General features: G+C 35.8%; 4 protein-coding genes across 5 annotated transcripts; 2 read left to right on the top strand and 2 right to left on the bottom strand.

Annotated features, from left to right (window-relative positions):
* The first annotated feature begins 308 nt into the window (after nucleotides 1-308).
* Nucleotides 309-3007, top strand: LOC104094336 (uncharacterized). Its single transcript, XM_009600257.4, has one exon. It carries the CDS (start codon nucleotides 1221-1223, stop codon nucleotides 2709-2711), a length of 1491 nt encoding a protein of 496 aa, XP_009598552.1. The 5' UTR covers nucleotides 309-1220; the 3' UTR covers nucleotides 2712-3007.
* Nucleotides 3008-4638: 1631 nt separating this feature from the next.
* LOC104094337 (uncharacterized) lies at nucleotides 4639-6867 on the bottom strand. The gene has a single exon (XM_009600258.4). The coding sequence runs from the start codon at nucleotides 6485-6487 to the stop codon at nucleotides 5003-5005; it is 1485 nt and encodes a 494-aa protein (XP_009598553.1). The 5' UTR covers nucleotides 6488-6867; the 3' UTR covers nucleotides 4639-5002.
* Nucleotides 6868-8846: 1979 nt separating this feature from the next.
* On the top strand, nucleotides 8847-13851 carry LOC104094338 (enhanced ethylene response protein 5). The gene is made up of 9 exons (XM_009600259.4): nucleotides 8847-9152; nucleotides 9697-9833; nucleotides 9928-10021; nucleotides 10098-10462; nucleotides 10685-10772; nucleotides 12775-12851; nucleotides 12925-12999; nucleotides 13081-13186; nucleotides 13296-13851. The coding sequence occupies exons 1-9, from the start codon at nucleotides 8985-8987 to the stop codon at nucleotides 13425-13427; spliced, it is 1242 nt and encodes a 413-aa protein (XP_009598554.1). The 5' UTR covers nucleotides 8847-8984; the 3' UTR covers nucleotides 13428-13851.
* Nucleotides 13852-14441: 590 nt separating this feature from the next.
* Nucleotides 14442-18413, bottom strand: LOC104094339 (protein HEAT STRESS TOLERANT DWD 1). Of its 2 annotated transcripts, none has more exons than XM_009600260.4 (12): nucleotides 18252-18413; nucleotides 18003-18166; nucleotides 17824-17902; nucleotides 17111-17284; nucleotides 16919-17017; nucleotides 16436-16604; nucleotides 16216-16322; nucleotides 15954-16093; nucleotides 15796-15868; nucleotides 15069-15184; nucleotides 14819-14936; nucleotides 14442-14730 (listed from the first exon to the last, which is right to left on the bottom strand). In XM_009600260.4, exons 1-12 carry the CDS (start codon nucleotides 18297-18299, stop codon nucleotides 14599-14601), a joined length of 1419 nt encoding a protein of 472 aa, XP_009598555.1. In that variant the 5' UTR covers nucleotides 18300-18413; the 3' UTR covers nucleotides 14442-14598. The 2 variants fall into 2 exon arrangements, with proteins under 2 accessions (XP_009598555.1, XP_009598556.1); XM_009600261.4 differs by having other exon boundaries at nucleotides 18003-18163; nucleotides 18252-18411.
* Between the last annotated feature and the right edge of the window lie 967 nt (nucleotides 18414-19380).

Genomic DNA, 19380 nt, shown 5'->3' on the forward strand with positions numbered 1-19380 from the left:
TCTTTAAAATTCCAACAATTATTAATGTAGTCTTGATTTTCTTTGGGCGAAGAGTTGCATATGTTCCACATTCATGATTGAGACTAAAAGTCGTTGATTTAGGAAAATGGAATGAGGAGAAATGTATTCCTTATGCAATGTGTTAAGTTACTACTATCATGGTCATTTTCATATAACTTGGGATTGGAAGTTCCAGAAAGATTGTCTTTAGGTTGTTGTCCAATTGTCTCTTAACCTACCAGCTGCCAGACATGAGAGCCATACAGTTGCACAATTATAATGCATTGACCTTTTCCTATTCCAAATCTTACTCGTCTTTTTCATTCTTTTAACCTTTACATCAACGTAATGTTAGGTATCTTTCCTTTTCTTAAGGAAAAAATACATATGTTGCCTTTTAAACTTGTGCAGAAAAATTATCAAAGAAGATTTTGAAACACAAATTATAGAATTCAAAAGCAAAACCATTATGATGCTATCAGAATTGGTTCGAAAACAGGGAAGAGGAAAATTTTGGTTCTTGACTGGAGTTCGACAATCCTCGGCAGATTTTACCCTTTTGAATCTAACTGGTTATGATGTAATTCATTCGTACCAAGTTGAGTGCAGGTTCTAAACCTGTTTTTTAGCCTCTTACACTGGATTACTGATTTCAACTGTGTAATATATGAGGTGTGCAGAAATTGATATCAATATACGAGTTCCTCATTCTTTTGTTTCACATTATATAAGAGTTTGAAGATCAATTCTTGAGTTGGATGCCTATGGGAGTCATCACTATTTGTGATTTTGCGGCACAGTCTCATTTTTATCAATGGTGTCACGGAAATAGCCTATTTGTGCAAATCACCCTAATTTATTGTTGTTGCCTTGTTGTACAAATTATGTATATCTCGTTAAACAAATTACCAAACTAATCTTGTGTAGTCAGAAGGAAAGTCCTGCATCTGACTTTGGTAATTCTGCTTCCTCGGAAGCAGGCCCTTCAACTATTCCATTGTTCCATTTCACTTTGTTCGCACTCCATTTTCCATTTGCTATAACAAGAACCAAAACATGAACAGTTGAATACACACCAGAAGAAGGTATAGTGCCCACAGTTTTCACTTCAGAAACTGTGTTACCCATTGAAGAATCTACTCATTCCATCTCAGGTAACTGATTCTCCGGACACCCTGTTGAAATCCAACTACACCAAAGACAGTACCTTTTTTCGTAGAATGATGAATTCTGATTCAATCTTCCTCCTACCATCAAGCAACAAGCCAATGGCAATACCCACAAAGGAGGAGGAAGAAGAAGAAGAACCACCAATTTCCACCACTACTTTGCTTTCTTTTGACACAGATTCTTCTTCCCCGTCTACTCCTCCTAAACACCCTTTGACTACTCTAATTTTCACAGCACTAATTCTTGTCACTTGTTTAGCTGTCTCTGCCGCTTTTGCCTTTGGTTTCCTCTTCTTTTCCTCCTCTTCACGTCCTTCTCTATCCATTTCTGATGATGTATCAGTTAGGCCACTCAAGAAACTCAAACGTCCAGTTGTTCTCTTGGTTTCCTCAGATGGGTTTCGCTTTGGGTATCAGTACAAGACAGATACCCCTAATATCAATAGATTGATCAAGAATGGAACAGAAGCTGAATTGGGTTTAATACCTGTGTTCCCAACTCTGACTTTTCCTAATCATTATGCTATTGTTACTGGTTTGTACCCTGCTTATCATGGTATTGTTAACAATTATTTTCTTGATCCCAATACTGGTGAGGCTTTTAGTATGAGGAGTTATGATCCCAAGTGGTGGCTCGGGGAGCCGCTTTGGGAAACTGTGGTCAATCACGGTCTTAAAGCTGCTACTTATTTTTGGCCTGGCTCTGAGGTTAATAAAGGAGGTTGGACTTGTCCCCAATCTCTATGTCTTATGTACAATGGTTCTGTTCCATTTGAAGAAAGAGTTGATACTGTTTTGAACTACTTTGACTTGCCAAGTGATGAAATTCCATCGTTTATGACGCTCTATTTTGGAGACCCTGATTATCAGGGTCACAAGGTTGGCCCGGATGATCCTCAGATCACTGAAGCCATTACAAGAGTTGATGGGATGATTGGGAGGTTGATCCGAGGTTTAGAGGAAAGAGAGGTTTTTGAGGATGTGAACATCATAATGGTGGGTGATCATGGTATGGTTGGCACTTGTGATAAAAAGCTAATCTTTTTGGAGGATTTGGCTCAGTGGATTGAAATCCCAAAGGATTGGATACAGTCATATAGTCCATTGCTTTCCATTCGTCCACCACCAAGTTACTCCGCCAAGGATGTGGTTACCAAGATGAACAGGGGCTTAAAGTCAGGGAAGGTTAAGAATGGTCAGTATTTGAAAGTGTATCTGAAGGAGGAGCTCCCTGCTCGGCTTCATTATTCAGCGAGCGACCGAATACCACCCATCATTGGGTTGATTGATGAATCATTTAAGGTCGAGCAGAAGAGCTCAAAAAGGAAAGAGTGTGGTGGATCTCATGGGTATGACAATGCATTCTTCTCAATGAGGAGCATCTTCATTGCACATGGTCCTCAGTTTGCCAGAGGCCGTAAAGTCCCATCTTTTGAGAATGTTCAGATTTATAATCTGATTACCACAATCCTTAATATACAAGGAGCTTCTAACAATGGGACAACATCATTTCCAAAGACGATTCTTTTACCCGGCCACTAAGACATTTTTGAGAAAGCTAATTAGGGATGTGAGATAATATTTGTATGCTTCACTTAGCAATTTAAGGTGATGAACACAAATTCAGAGATGTAGGAAACAAAAAGTAAGATCCTTTTAGATGTTTTTTTCTTCCTCTGAATCTTCCTTTACTTCATTTTAAAACTTTCTTTTTGGGCAATCTTAGTTCCCTATATGTACACAAACAAGGTTGTGTATGCTCCAAGTTATATCAATGGAAACTCAGACCCTACCATGTGGAAAACGAAAGCCATTGAATTGAAGGGGCAATTTGATTTTTTCGTGTGTTCCTACGGAGATATTGGCATTATTGTGTGAAAATGGTGTACTACTGTTCAAAAAGGCTGGACACAAACATCATAAACATAAAAGCAAATTGCATGTGAAGAATTTCTGTGAACCATATTTTACGAGGAAAACAGTCTACTTTGATATTTCTTTTTTTTCTTCTGTTCTTTTCTTTTTTAATATTTTGATAGTTGGTCTACATTAAGGCTGCGTTTGGATGCATGCATTAGCCTATTCCAACTTTGGTTATTCGACCAACACTTCAACTCTTTGGTGCTTCTTATTGCCTTTCTTGGAAGCTATCTTCAGAAAAAAAAAAAAAAAAAAAGGAGAAAAAAGGCCAATTAGATTGGAAGAACTTTTGTGTTTTTATTGGGTTGTTGCTATGTTTCTAAGGAATTTTAGAAGAAAATTACAACTCATAATGCTAGGAGGAATTAAGCACTTGAGGTAGTTGCTTTCCATTTGTGTTTTAGAGGGCTTACTTCACTAATCTAATATGCTACTCATAATCTACCAGCTATCAGACATGACAGCCAAACAGTTACACCATTATAATGCATTGACCATTATGACAATATTAGGTATCTTTCATTTCTTAAAGCAAACATATGACCTATCAATGGAGAAAAGAAGAAAAGATCTTAATGTAATCTCCAGTCCTATCTTAGTTGCTTAATTTTTCTGCTAATATATGATATAAAAGCTCCGCTAAGAGTTACCAACTAGAATCAAGGTACTCAGTGATCCAACATTAACAGACACAGAAGAAGCACACCCGAACTATAAGGGAGCATTTTTCATATCCAAATCAAATGAAAACCACTATCAAATATCTATGCGGAAAAATGTGAAATAACTATCGAATTCTATGAGTTGACAAACACTTGAAAGGTCCATCTTGCTGAAGAAACAACTTCTCTATAAAGAAGAAAAGAAACGAGAAGTAATAACAGTTATCCACTAAAAGCAGGCTATTTTGGTTCGGAAATGCATATAGAAACAACATCTTTGAGATCAGGTATGACATTACGAATTTCTCTAAAGAGTGCCACGGGGAGGGATAACCATGAAAACGGGATTCAACAGCAAGTCCAGAGAAATAAAGACACTTTCATGAAAATAAGAATGTGTTAATCACAACAATCACCGTCCAAGACTATTGCCTTGACAATGCGACACTAGGAAACATGCACCAGCATCCTCTTGTTATAGTAGCAGGAACAACAAAAATGGCAGCACAAGCTAAATGTAAGCCTAACCTATGATCAAGAGCACGGACTATGAAGTCAAAGTTCCTAGTACCAATCACACATGGCAAACAGATATGTGACGATTTTTCACTGAACGAATTTAGATGAGTCCATTTCACTCTAAGTCCCAAAGAAAATGTTTAAAGTTTATCTAGTTATGAACTTTGCTGCTTCCATCATTTGCAGTTTCAATTTTATCAACTCATCAATCAAAAACAATGGACGGAACATCATATGAATAAAGGAGAAAGAAATCTTTCTCATTCTAGAGTGTTCCCACCCACCCACCCCAAAACCAAAAAAAGAAACGCCAAAAATCAACAAAGGTAACGAGATGATAGAAAACAAAATACATACCACATATGGAGTAAAAGATAAAATATGGATACTGATAACTTTTTCATTTAGAAAAAAGATAGAATATGAATATGTTTAACAAATATATCGAAGGACATTCCTTTATCGATTCATTCTCTATCTACACAACAGCCACAATCTAGTAATTTAAAAATAGGCCAGCTATAAAATAAAAGCTGCAACACCTAATAGACTAATTACAGAAGCCAATAAAAGTGAAGTCATGCCACGAGGTACAAGGTGCATCACCTTAAATCAACTATAACAATCTTTTTTTTCTCTAATTGTTAAGTGAAGCATACAAAAATCACATGATATTCTCTCACCTCTAGTAGCATGAAGAATCCATCCCTAATTAGCTTTGTCAAAAATGTCTCAGTGGCTGGGTAAAAGAATCGTCTTCGGAAATGATGTTGTCCCATTATTGGATGCTCCTTGTATATTAAGGATTGTGGTGACCAGGTTGTAAATCTGAACGTTCTCAAAAGATGGCACTTTACTGCCCCTGGCAAACTGAGGACCATGGGCAATGAAAATGGTCCTCATTGAGAAGAATGCATTGTCATACCCATGAGATCCACCACACTCTTTCCTTTTTGAGCTCTTCTGCTCGACCTTAAATGATTCATCAATCAACCCAATGATGGGTGGTATCCGATCGCTTGCAGAATAATGCAGCCGGGCAGGCAGCTCCTCCTTCAAATAGACTTTCAAATACTGACCATTCTGAACCTTCCCCGACTTTAAACCCTCGTTCATCTTGGTAACCACATCCTTGGCGGAGTAACTTGGTGGCGGACGAATGGAAAGCAATGGACTATATGATTGTATCCAATCCTTTGGAATTTCAATCCAGGGAGCCAAATCCTCCAAAAAGATTAACTTTTTATCACAAGTGCCAACCATACCATGATCGCCAACCATTATAATGTTCACATCCTCAAAAACCCCTCTTTCTTCTAAACCTCGGATCAACCTCCCAATCATACCATCAACTCTTGCAACGGCTTCAGTGATTTGAGGATCATCTGGGCCAACCTTGTGACCCTGATGATCAGGATCTTCAAAATAGAGCGTCATAAACGACGGAATTTCATCACTTGGCAAGTCAAAGTAGTTCAGAACAGTATCAACTCTTTCCTCAAACGGCACAGAACCATTATACCTCATACAGATAGCTTCAGGACAAGTCCAACCTCCTTTAATTACTTCAGAGCCAGGCCAAAAATAAGTAGCAGCCTTAAGACCATGATTGACCACAGTCTCCCAAAGCGGCTCCCCAAGCCACCACTTGGGATCATGACTCCCCATACTGAAAGCCTCTCCAGTATTGGGATCAAGAAAGAAATTGTTTATGATACCATGATAAGCAGGGTATAAACCAGTAACAATGGCGTAATGATTAGGAAAAGTCAAAGTTGGGAACACAGGAATTAAACCCAGTTCGGCTTCTGTCCCATTCCTAATCAATCTATTGATATTTGGCACATCTGTTTTGTACTGATATCCAAAGCGAAACCCATCTGAGGAAATCAAGAGAACAACTGGATGTTTGAGTTTCTTGAGTGGCCGTGATACAACATCAGAAATGGGTTGAGAGGGATGTGAATAAGAGGAGGAAAAGAAGAGGAAACCAAAGGCAATAGCTGCAGAGAGAGCTATACAAGTAACGAGAATTAGAGCAGTGAAAATTAGAGTAGTCAAAGGGGGTTTAGGAGGAGTAAATGTGGAAGAAGAATCTGTGTCAAAAGAAAGCAAAGAGGTGGAAATTGGTGGGTCTTCTTCTTCCTCTTTTGTGGGTATTGCCATTGGCTTGTTGTTGCTTGATGCTATGAGGGAGACTGAATCAGAATTCATCATCCCACATAGAAAAAAAGGTACAATCTTTCGCCTTTCTGAGCTTAGAAAATTGCAACCAAAGACAAAGAATTGAAAAGGGTGAAGTTGGATTTCAAAAGGGTATAGAGAATCAGTTACCTGAGATCGAATGATTCCGTTAGTCCGGAGTGTATTCAACAATTCAGTCTTTTGGTTCTTGTTATGGCAGATGGGAAATGGAGTGTGAAGGAAGTGAAATGGAATGATTGGACTTATTAGTTGAAAGGGAGGCGTCAGACTCGGAGGAAGTAGGATTGATTAGCAAGTCAGGTGCTGGACTTTCGTTAAAACTACGGAAGATCAGTTTGGTGCTTAGATCAAAGAAAGAATTTTCTGCAGAATAATGGGGGAATTTCTTATGTGGATACCAGAATATCTAGTGAAACTCTGTTTGAAAAAGAAAAAGAAAATGTGTGTTTGAAAACAATAAATTATACCTGAATTTCATGCTATAAAATAATACTTAATATTCATTTGGATTCATATTATTACAAAAATATTGGGTGAAAATTATTTTTATCCCCAAGTTTGCAGTAAAAATCAAACTTCTCCTCCAACATTAAACAATTTAATTGCTCCTCCAACATCATTTTGATCCCCAAGTTTGCCGTAAAAATCAAACTACTCCTCCTATCATATGCATTATCTATTTTACCCTACATTTTCAATTGCTCCTCTATGCATATAAAAAAAAATTATATTTAAATTGGTAAAATACTAAGCTAAATATCTTGTTTTGAATTTTATTATTAAAGCTCAAAAAGATTTAATTAAAATAGTACTTTTGTGAATTTGTAATGAAATTCATCGTTACTCTTTTTTATTGTTACTTTAATATTAAGTATATGTTTATATATATATATATATATATATATATATATATATATATATATATATATATATATATATATATATATATATATATATATATATATATGTACATACTTATGAATTTTTATTTTTATTAACTAAATATATTTTAAATTGTAATTTAAAGAACATCCAAGGTATAAATATGTAATCTTTTAGAAATTTATAATAAAATCTAACTTTATTTTTAATTATTATTTTTATATTACTCTGCCACGTTTTATTTGATTGATATTAACAATATCTTTTACTATAATATTTAATCTGAACATTTCTTTCATTATTCAATTTTAATAAATTATATATGATTGATTATCATTTTTTATCTTTTTAAATTTTTTAAAAGTGATTTTTACTATAGGTAAAATTTATAACATAGATAAAGAAAAATATCGTGATATTAAAAAAGTAAAAAAGAAATATCGATCAGGGCTAATAAAATTGAGGATAAATAGGTATTTTAAAAATACAATTGAGTTTCAAGGAGCAGAATTTCTATTATTTAATATTGGAGGAGGAGATTAATTTTTAAGATGAAGTTGGATGATCAAATTGATTTTCACCCCAAAAATATTTAATAACTTAGAGATCTTGACACCAAAAATCTATATAACTTTTACCAGCATATACATTTTAAATCAAACAAATAAGACTCCTAACAAATATTAAACCTATAGTAACGCTATAAGCATACCATCATATCCGAACTAGTTGGTATCCCATGTATGATTTTTTGGGCTTTTACTATATTTTTATTTCGATCAAAAATTATATAAATTCTGAAAAATTATGTGAAATTTGAGAAAATATTGTCCCATTTGATTTTAGATCTATCTGATTACCGTCAAGTATTGAACCATAGGTGTCTCCACACTTATGGTTCAATACATCTTGAGGTCGAGGTCGAACATGGACAAATCATTTCAAGCAACTTTCTTCCAATTATCCTTTATGTGTGGTACTTTCACATTTTGTTAGATGCGATAAATTTTTATCTTATCTAACTTTGTGTGTCTACACATACATATTAACATCCACATCCTTTTGTTACTCATCTTGGTGTTATAAACGTTCTATAGATACCTTAATCGCTTTTGATAATTATTTTCTTTTAAATTTAGAGATCTATTTTCTTATGCTCGTGAATACAAATAGATACTGGTACAAAAAAAACGAGTAATAAAATAAATATAATGAAAACAAGATAATAGGGAAACTTTGTACACGGTCCAAGTTATAGGCGTTGAACATCATAAGTTACAATAGGGAATTCTAGTATGCCTAATTAATGCCTAATATCATTATTATGAGGGTTATACGCGTTGCATATGTAGGAGTTACTCGATAATAATGGAGTATTATTTACAATATTTAGACGTTTTAACTCTGTAGGTAATTTCTAAATATTTAAAATCCTGTCGAAAAAATTAAAAGATTAATAGTGCGACAATACAAACGGCGTCGTTCCAGCTGTCGTGCTCCTTCAGAGAAATTCACAGACCCCTTTTGGTGTCTGCTCACGCGGCCATTTCCGAGCAAAACCAAAAAGCTTCAACGATAGCTGAAGAAATTGGAATCAGATAGTTGAAGAAGAAGGAGAAGGACAAAAATGGCGTATATAAGTATGGGAGAAGCTCATAGAAGAATCACAGACTTCTTAAACCGCTTCTCCGACGCCGTTTCGTCCCAAGACGCCAAGTCTCTCTCCCTTATCTTCTCCATCTCTTCTACCCCATCTTTCCTTGCTGCCGTCTCCGATGCCCTCATCACTTTCCAGGTCACTTTCCTCTTTCTCGCTCTTATTTCTCTTCCTCCACCCTTTAAATTTTGGACCTTCATTGAACTATCTGTCTTTCGAGATTTCTTTAAAAAATTCACTTTTGCGCATTCAATACCCAGGCAAAGCTCAAAAGTCCGTTTTTATTGTGGGGTTATTGTGGAGACATTGAATTCACGTATGTACTTAAAGTCTTCTACTTGTATGAACTAAATAGCCTGATAGTTTTCCTTTATAACTTAGGGCTTTGAATCGGATTGATGATTCCCTTTTCTGGGTAAATGAAATTCTCTGGATGAAGTTGCAGTGTGCATCTTATTACTTTTCAACTGATATTTCCTAGTACGCTAAATCTAAATTTCACATTGTGTGTCTTATGCCTCTTTTTTTTATGTGAGGCGATGGCCACTAATAACATAGTTGAATATTTTTTGAGATGCAATCTGGTATGTGAATGAATGCTTCTTGTAGATAGCAAGACCCCCGTTATAAAATTTGATCTTTAATTTTGTGGTTATTTTGGTGTATCGCGTGTCTAAAACAGGATGCTAGCAGAGTAATCAGACAAGCTGATAGATACTCTCAGTATGCAGATATTCTCCTCCCTCTATTTCGTGCTTTACAAAGTTATCGTCTCAGAAACTTGGTTGAAGCTTACCAGGCTTTTGAAAAAGCTGCCAAGTGAGTTAAGCTTCACCTCTCTCCTTTTTCTTTCTTCTCCCTCTACCCCTTGTCCCCCTCCCTCGGGGCAAACATTGATTTGTGGAGATTGCAGTGCATTTACTCAGGAGTTCCGCAACTGGGAATCAGCTTGGGCATTGGAAGCACTTTACGTCATCGCCTATGAAACTAGAATTCTAGCTGAAAGGGTAAGAGCTCTCTTGTTATATTTAGATAATGAGAAGGTTTGTTGAAGTTAACTGATGTATGTTTTTGAATGTATAGGCAGATAGAGAGTTGGCTTCTAATGGGAAAACACCTGAAAAGCTGAAAGGTGCTGGCTCATTTCTCATGAAAGTATTCGGAGTCCTTGCTGGAAAAGGATCGAAACGTGTTGGAGCTTTATATGTGACTTGCCAGTTGTTCAAAATTTACTTCAAGCTTGGAACAGTTCACTTGTGTAAAAGTGTTACGAGAAGCATTGAAACTGCCCGCATTTTCGATTTTGAGGAATTTCCTCTTAGGGATAAGGTTACTTACATGTATTATACTGGGCGGTTGGAAGTCTACAATGAAAATTTTTCTGCTGCTGATCATAAGTTATCATACGCTCTAAGCCATTGCAATCCTCGGAAAGTAAGAAATATAAGGTCTGTATTGGTTCCTGCTATATTTCAGGATTACAATGTTTCACTCATGAAAGGAAATAGTGGTTATAAAGAATATTAGAATGAATATCCTGCGACAAGTATCAATTTTCAGCAATAAATGCTGAATATAAATTCCAGGAGTCAGTTTCTATTTCAAGCACCAAACAAGGCACTACTACTGACAGCATTTGGTTCATCTCATTGATTATGCATTTCTTACAGGATGATTCTAAAATATCTGATACCTGTGAAGCTCTCAATTGGCATCTTACCTAAAACTTCACTTTTGGAGAAGTACAATTTGACTGAGGTATTGCATGTCTTCTAATTCATTCAGCTTGAAATATTAAGATTATTTTGGATTAGTCTAATAGCGTGGCTTTACTTCACAATTGCTGGTTGAAAAATATTAGGGAGGTATGGCTGCTGATCTCTTCTTTTTGGTTGAACTTCACTGAGATTCTTACACTGCTGAAATGGAACCTAGAAATATTGAAGCTTCATACTCCCCAAGGATTTCTTGGAAGGGTTTGCTGTCGAATAATCTTAAGTGCTGGGCATCTTAACTGTCTCTTCTTTTAACTTTCAGACTCTTAACATTGAAGCTAATTCATTCAAGGTGCTGAGCTTACTGATTAAAAAAATTCATTCAAGTTGCTGAGTGTAGCTTAACGGAGCTACATTCTTTTTTTCTAAAGGTTTATATTATCATCATTTCAGCATCCCCTCGTTTTTATTATCTTGCTTCCTTAGTTGCCCTATGCTCTTAACACCTCAAGGCTCAAGCCAACCTCATTCGTCATTTTATTCTTATTATAATATTCTTTAGTTCTTAAACTTGCAATGATGCAAAGAAAAAGAAGTACAATGTACCTTTTATTTTGGATAAGTAAGAAGTACCATTTACTTATATCAACGGAAAAACTGCTACTGCCTTTGAATAGCTTGGATTAGCCTATTAGTCAACTACTATGAGATTAGGCATTTTGCTAGCAGTTAAGACCTATCTAGTCAGGTCTAGGTACTCTGTACTAGCTTGCTATAGCGGCATTACTATAAAATGAACTTCCCAGATATATGTATTAAGTGCTGCTCAAGATTAATTGAGAATATGTGTTGGTATTCAATCCTATAAGTTCCTTGACTTAAGCCCAGCAAGATTGTGATTTCATTTCCCATGGAAAACATGTTAATGGTGATTCTTCCTCGATTCAGTTTTTGTGTTGAACTTCTCTGTAATGATATTATGACATATTTGACAAAATTCTATAAATTGTAGCTTCAACTGTTCACAAATTTCAGAGTCGAAATTTTATAAATATCAGTTTTTTTACTTCAGTAACGTTTTCCCTTTAATAAAAAATGTACACTCAGATCGCATCAACAAAATTGATACTCTTAGTTGAATGGTTTCTAGGAAGAAAGTGTCTGTTGTGTGATGTACCAACTATTGGCCAATAGAAAATTGTTTTTAGCTTTTTGTCTATCCTTTATTGGCATAATCGTCTATCGTCTTTAGTATTTATTCTCTTGCTCGTTTATTCCTTCGTTATTTGACATGGAAAAATGTACTCCATGCCATGATCCTTTATTTGGAGGTCTTTCCTGGAAAGTTAAAGAATTGTTGATATTCTACTATAATTAACTTACATCAACTCTGTTTGTGGTTCAGAAAGACCTCAACACTGCTCCATGAGTCATGAGAAGCACCAAAGTCCTCTTTCTTCTATTAAAACAAATTATTCTTTTGCCCTATTCAACTTATTTTTAAAAGAAGTCTGGTCCATATGTGAAGTTCATTGCACCCTTAACCTCCTTTCTTTTTTATGAATTTTTTGGAAACTGTGTTCTAAAGCTAGTACTTCAACAGATCCGTCCCATATGTGAAGTTCGTTGCACCCTCAACCTCCTTTCTTTTTTATGAATTTTTTGAAAACTGTGTTCTAAAACTTATCCAAAAAAAAAATCCCACTTCATCAGAAGAGGGTAAATTCTGAAAAGTTTGTCCAATGTAGAAGATCCACGTATTCAAAGTTACTTCTACTGAGAGGAGTTAGTGAACCAGTTTATTTAGTTGAGCTTGGTCGGTCTTTCGTTGTCTCTCGATGATGACAAAACAGTAGTTCTGCTCGATAAAATGATGGCTATCATGGGAAATACCATGTAGCTTTCTAGTGTTTAAATGCAAGGAGGCGCACTTCTTATGTATCAGAATGCGTGATTGTTTACGTTATGATGAGTAAATGTATAAAACAATAGCTTCATGCTTTGTGATCTGACTCTCATTTTTTTCTTTTATATTATTTTTACAGTACAACAACATTGTGCTTGCTCTTAGAAGGGGGGATCTACAACTTCTTCGACGTGCTCTGCAGGAGCATGAAGACCAGTATGTTTACTTTTCCTTATTAGATGTGAGGCATTATATTTGCATATCCTAATAGCACCCCTCCCATTACCAGATTCTTAAGGTCTGGAGTTTATCTTGTCCTGGAAAAGCTAGAGCTCCAAGTTTACCAGAGGTTACTAAAGAAGATGTAAGTGTCATACTTTTCTTTTTATTGTTTCTTTCTAATTTGTATATAGGTATTAAAATCACTGTATTAATGGTCATACAGCTATATCATCCAGAAGCAGAAAGATCAGAATAAAGCTCATCAAATCAAGTTAGACTTAATTGTTAGAGCTCTAAAATGGCTTGAAATTGATATGGATGTTGATGAGGTAAACTATTTGGCTCTTATAGACTGGTTGGTTAAGATTTCATCTTCCTTTTTCAATTGGTGCTTTTTCCTTTACTTACACAACTGGAGCTTTATGTGCTTTGTTGCAGGTGGAGTGCATCATGTCCATTTTGATATATAAGAACCTTGTCAAAGGTTACTTTGCCCACAAGAGCAAAGTTGTAGTTTTAAGCAAGCAGGATCCTTTCCCCAAATTAACAGGCAAATCAGTAAACTCATAACAACGAGGCTGTGCCACTGTATCTCCTCAACTATGTTAGTAATAGAATGGCAGATTCCCAATCAGGGTGCTCCCCTCAATTATGTTGAGGATGACTGCTGTCTCCAGTCGCATGATGCCTGTAACACAAGTATGATTATTGCGGGGACTGCTTCTATCTGATTGATGCTGAACCCGATGGGCATAATGGATGTAACACAATTTTGCAGTTTTATTTGTTTTGATAACAATGTTAAATGGTGGCTGTAGAATTGATTTAAGAAATCTGAGACATTGCTTATTATACTTAACGTGCCAGAGTGTATACTATGCTGCAAGACTCCAACTTCAGTGACCTTTTTTCATTTTATTTTCGAAGCCTGCTACTTGTACCTTATGCAGATGTCCAATTTTGTATGATCATTTCAGTATCCAATTTCTACGAAGATGATATATTGTTTTTAGAGGTCCCACATTCATTACAATAAAACATTGCCAGTCTCAATATGGTTATAGAGCCCTCTCACTTTATTGGATATATCCAAGGATAACTTTAAACACCACAGTTTTATCTAATCTAATCTAATTCCATCCAACACAATTTTTTACTCGCAAATAACATGCCATAAAACCTCTTCTTTTATACATGATTACATCATCCACAACTAGTGTAAACAAGTACAAGCCTAAAATGTCTAATCCCTATTGTAAACCATCTAATATGAAAATCTCATATGTATCTCTTATCCTTGTGACATCTTTTATATTTTCAAAGAACATCTTTTTTCTCAAATACCCACTAAAGACTTTTTTCGTTACTTCTTCATGTGCTTTCTATAAGTAAATGAACATAGTGGAGATTCTTAGCAAAATATAGCATCTGTTATAGATCTGGCACACCATCACTGCGACATCCCTATTTATATATTCTTTCACTATTTCTAGAACTCTTGTAACATGGTGAGGTTCAAAATTTCGAGAAGCTGGAGGACAGGACAAAACGCGAACTAGGAAACAAAAATGAAAGGCTCACATCTCAACCATGCAATGTGTTCATTTATATGTATTGCTATAGTTCAAGATCCATAAATAGATTCTGGGACAAAATTGTTGGAACTCAGTCACAGTATATATTACAAAAGCAAAAGAACAAATGCCATCACACAGAGTAGGCACTTCAGAAATATGAACTATCAAGCATCATTTGCAGGAAGCGCGTTTTCGATGTTTGATGGCATTAGTATGTTAAATCCATCTGCTGCAGTGGATATAACCATTCCTGGGATCTGAGAATGCCAGTGAAGTTCTTTCAAATCTTTCTGACCCTGTTAACAGTGCAAGAGATATGTCATAAGAATAAACATAAAGCAGATAAATTTTGCTCTCATCAGACAGATATATAGATATAACAACCTGATGAACGAAGAGAAGTTGTGGGGGCAAATCTGTTGGGGCATTGACTTCCTCCTTCATTTTAGCTTTGAATTCAGCCTCCTCTTCCTCATCTCTCTCTAAAGAAAGGTCCCAGATACTGATAAATAGAGAAAGGAATCAAAGATTACATCCATTGAGAAACATCCAAACTTATTAAGAAACAAAATGTGGGGAGAGAGAGAGAACTGTTCCACATTCTCATTAGAGTTGTGTCAGTAGGTTTTCTTACGTCAGCTGATTGTCTGATGATGAAACAGCCACAGTTGAGGGTTCATGGGGACTCCATTCGACAGAAGTGATGGGATGTTTGTGATATTCAAAGTGTGCCACGACGGCATCTCCTTCCTGTCAAAGCAAACAAGAGAATAAGCATTCATTCTTTAACTTGTATTAGCAAATTGACTTTGTTGACATAAGCCCCACCTTACGGGGGCGTGTAAAGGACTCTACTAGTGTCCCTTTAACATAGGAGATTTTGAACTAGTTTATCTATATTTGTATCTATTTGTATCCTTCAGTTAACTTATATTTTAGGAGTTTGTTAGGTTTATATCTCATCTTATCTTTATGTATCTTTACGCATATTCTTCTGTATTTTTCTGGCTGTAACTCTGCTCTATATAAAGAGCTCTTTGCTCATTAATATAGATAGCTTCTTTAACTCATTCTGCAGCTTAACACGTTAGTAAGACCCTGGTTCTTAGTACATGTTATGACCTATACTCTCCTTTCTCCTTCTTAAACCACAGTTTCTTCCACAATGAAGGCTCAGCCACTAGGTTGGACGTAGGACGTGACAAACTGCTACTAATGTCATCCCCACTTCGCAGCCCACCCCCACCCAAAGTAGTTAAATATTTAATCGGATAATCAGAATTTAGAGAGTATTAGATAATCACACATATAAATACCATTGGTGCCAACAGCCACAAATTTAAGGACTACTAGTAGAATACCTTGAGCAATCTAAGATCTCGAATAGAAAATGTCCCATCATCGCTTCCAGATGCAAGCATACAGCTAGCCAACCTGGCGAAAAAGCAATCACATGACTATACAACCAATTAACCATAACTATAGATGTAGAAAGTAACACAACAGAAAAGTCAAATACCTGTTCCATGATATAACATTGACATCTGCCTTATGTGCCTTTATAGTTGTAGCAGGAGATTTACCCACACGGATGTCCCATATGCCAATACTTCCATCAACTGAGCAAGAGGCGAATACAGAAGGTTCTGTAGGGCTCCACTGCATCAGAGGAAGTTGGAAAAAATGCTTTAGAATTTAGCAAACGTAATAAGATTGTCCAAATTGCAAAAGTTTCCCCTAACTGAAGGTGAGGTAAGTAGATGCAAGCCCTATATGAGCACCTGGAGATCTTCAACACTTGCACTGTGTCCAACAAAAGGATTAGCATCAATATTCCATGTTGTACCAGATGTTGGCTCCCATAAATGGATACAATTCTTGCAGTCCCCTGAGGAGACAAGTAACAACATCAAATATAAGATTAATTTATGACCATGGCATATCATCACAGAACATAATTAATAATTATGTGCAAAGATGATAGGATTATTTATGCCATACCTGACACGAGCCTTCCCGGAACAAGAGGACTCCAATCTATAGCATAGCCTTCATCTTTATGTCCGCCAAACTTAACTAAGGGTGATTGATTAGAGACTGCAGAAGCCCCGTGGCTAAGATCACTCTCTGATTCTGCCAAAGCATTTAAATGAGAGCTAAAATCCCAAACCTGCCAGTCCATTAACCTAATATAAGAGAGGAGAAATCATACTAGGGTCTGGATATATTCTTCCAGATCATTGACAGAGAACTATATAACCCAGCAGAACATGATCAAATATGGAAATATACCATTTTGAGGTTTAAGATTGTATCTCACATTTTCTCTAGTTCTCTATAAATGTATTCATGTGTTTGCACCATGGAGAGTGATGCCAAACAGTTAAAAACATCATAAATACTCTCAAAAGTTAAAACAACTTAAAGAATTAAATTATCGACTTGCAAATTCAATTATTGAATTTTTATTGGGAAGAGTCTGACCTGAACATGACCAGTATCACCCCAAGAAGCAACTATATGAGGGTTTTGCGTCATAGCACGGATGCGATTAACACATCCTTCATGAAACACCTTGCGTAGCTGCAGATTTTTAAGAAAAGAAGTTTTAGCAAGAAAATGTGACGTATACACTGTCATACTAACTATATAGATGACGTTAAGAAATAAAAGTACCTGTAGAACAGGTGTCCCTGATCCAGCTTCCTCTTCTTCTTCTTCATCACTGTCACTACTATCGCTGTCCATATCAGTCTCATCACCTGTCTTGTTTGGCACCAAGTCACGCCTTTTTCCAGATATATTAGATAGCTTAAAAATTCCAATCGAGTTCCAAGAACTTTTCTCTGCCTGTAAGAATGAGAAAAACATGTTTCAGCTTAAATCTACTCTAACTCAAATGGTGAGAGCAACATTTGGGTTTTCACTTTCATTTTTCCTACTAATTGAAAAAAGGAATTCTATACTATACACGGAGAAACAGTGACATTAGGAAACAATTATGTTTTCTTTATAAGGCTGACATTAGTAAGAAAAAATGTCGTATAATTCTTCTGTGTTCTCCCAAGGTTGGTTTGATATTTTGTTGTTACATGCACAAAGTTTTATTAAAAATATTGTCGTATAATTAACTATTGCTATGTTACAAAAAAAATCCGAAAAATGAATGGGAGGGCAGTAAATAAAACAAAAGAAATTTCTGCAATGTACAAAAAGTTAGTAATTACTTTTGCTCATACAAAAAAAAAAAGTTTCATCAATGTATTGAAATGATCCTCCTCCTCGTATTATAAGAAAAGCTAAATGCCAGAGCAGCTCTTGGCTAGAAATAAATCAGCATTCATGATATTTCTATCCAACAACAACTCAAGCAATAAAAAAGAGCTTACTTGTGTTCCTGCTACACAATATACAGTATGTGGAAACTCAGTTCGCACCAAGCCCAGCGAGTCACGCAACACATCAAAACTGCCTCATTCAAAACCACAATAAAATGCAAGAATATATCACATTCAAACAAGATATATTAACATAACTAATATCAACAATTCAATTATTTATTTATTACCTCAAGCATGGCCAGCCAATATGGAAGGCATGAAGAGAGTTGTAAGCAGAAGGGTCACACTGAAGCTCTTCACCTTCCTCCAATTTGTCTACCCCTGGTTGCCATACCTTTGCTGGCAGCGACGGTACTTCATTCGACGATCCTTCTCCTTTCTTTCCGCCCTGCTTTATTTATTTAAATTTAATATTTTTCTTTCATCAAAATTGATTGCAAAACAAGAATACAAACTTTTTGAGATAAAAATCGCACCTTGTTCTTCCGTTTAGCTTTTTTAGGGTTCTTTAAGCTTCGAACCATCTTTAATTACGCTGAGAAACAGATGCAAAAACGAAGAGGAAGAAGGTAATGTGAACCAGACAGTGACACTCCACTCCCACTGCAAAGGTTTTAGAACTAGGGTTCTTGTATTTGTTTTTCCCTTTTCTTCGAGTCTGAGAATTGGGCTCACAAATGCGAATTTGGTCGGGTTTTGGGCTGTTTTGGCTACTTTCGCATGGGCCGATTTATTAATGTTGTGTAGATGAATATGAAAAGGAAGGAAAAGAAAGGATTAAAAACACAAAAATAATAAATAAATAAATAACTGCATACGAAGGATTTTCAAGAAATGAATTTTTGATATCTCTAAGTAGGGGTGTTCAAAACCGAACCGAAACCGAAAATCGAGTCGAAACCGAAACTTAATGGCTTATTGGTATCGGTTTAACGGTTTAACGGACGGAGAACGGATTGAAATTTTTTTATTAACGGCTTATCGGTTTGGGGGCGGATTATTCAATTTTCTTAACGGATAATCCGTTAACCCGTTATATATATATATATATATATATATATATATATATTAAATAATCAAAAACCATTCTTCCACTTCCAGTACTCTATCTCTATTCTCTATTACTAATTTACTATTAGACATTTAGTTATAATTTACTATTCCATTTAGTTACTATTAGATAATTTTGATTATCATGTATTATACCCAGTGTTCTCTTCTATTTCTTATGATAGTTATAAGTTGTTAATAGGCTCATCCCTAGAGATGATTCTACTGGAAAATACGTTGGAATACACATCTCTCTATTTTTTCTATTTAGCTCTCTTCTTAGGAATTTTATTTTGAGTCATAGCGGTCAACAAACAATCCGATAAACTGCCCGATAAGAGCTAAACCGATACCAATCCGCCCGATATCTTATCGGGTGGCTAGCGGATTAATACATTTAAAAGCCGATAACCGATAAGCCAAACCGTTAAGAGTATTTAACCGCTCAATCCGCCCGATAAGCAGCCCTATCTCTAAGTGACTACGTCAACTTTTTGTTATCTGGCGATCCCTAACTACAGTTTTAATAATAACGGGGGCCAAAGCATACAAAGA

Source organism: Nicotiana tomentosiformis, chromosome 7 (assembly GCF_000390325.3).
Source record: "Nicotiana tomentosiformis chromosome 7, ASM39032v3, whole genome shotgun sequence".
NCBI lineage: Eukaryota > Viridiplantae > Streptophyta > Magnoliopsida > Solanales > Solanaceae > Nicotiana > Nicotiana tomentosiformis.